The sequence below is a fragment of the Penaeus monodon genome, chromosome 33, assembly GCF_015228065.2.
Source record: "Penaeus monodon isolate SGIC_2016 chromosome 33, NSTDA_Pmon_1, whole genome shotgun sequence".
Lineage (NCBI taxonomy): Eukaryota > Metazoa > Arthropoda > Malacostraca > Decapoda > Penaeidae > Penaeus > Penaeus monodon.
Window position 1 is genome coordinate 10,826,069 of NC_051418.1, and position 473 is coordinate 10,826,541.

General features: G+C 67.7%; 1 protein-coding gene across 1 annotated transcript in view; it reads right to left on the reverse strand.

Moving 5' to 3' along the window:
- Positions 1 to 473, reverse strand: part of LOC119594017 (motor neuron and pancreas homeobox protein 1-like) — a gene marked incomplete in the record, with an annotated part of 947 nt that continues 474 nt past the window's right edge. Inside the window, 1 exon segment of the mRNA XM_037943045.1 lies at positions 1 to 470. Coding sequence (XP_037798973.1) covers positions 24 to 470 — 447 coding nt within the window.

Sequence of the window (473 nt, forward strand, 5' to 3'; positions counted from 1 at the left end):
CCCTCAGGACCTCCTCCGCGGCGTTACACATTTTGGGAGCTGGAGAAGGTCCCCAGGGCCGTGACAGTCATGGGGCTCGCCTCTCCGGTGCCATGATGCCCTTGGCTGGGGTGTGCCGTGCCGGGGGCGTCCGAGAGGTTTGGGCGCGGGGGGGTGGGGTGGGGCATGATGGTGGGAGACGTGGTGAGCGCCGTCACGCCCTGCGAGGCCGTTGGGGACTTTAGATGATGCGCCTGCATCCCCGATAGCGAGGCGGCGGCTGCAGGAGAGGGGTCGTGAGCGGTGCCGAGGCGCGGGGTTGTGGGAAGCCCGGATATTGTTAACGTTCCTGAGGGATCATGTGTGTTCTGGCGGGGCGGAGAGGGGCCACCGCCACGTCCTCCTGCCAGTAGCTGAGGGTACGCCCCGTCGCAGCTTCCCTGGTGCTGCTGCAGCTTCACGGGCGGAGACGACGGGTACAGCCAGCCATCCTG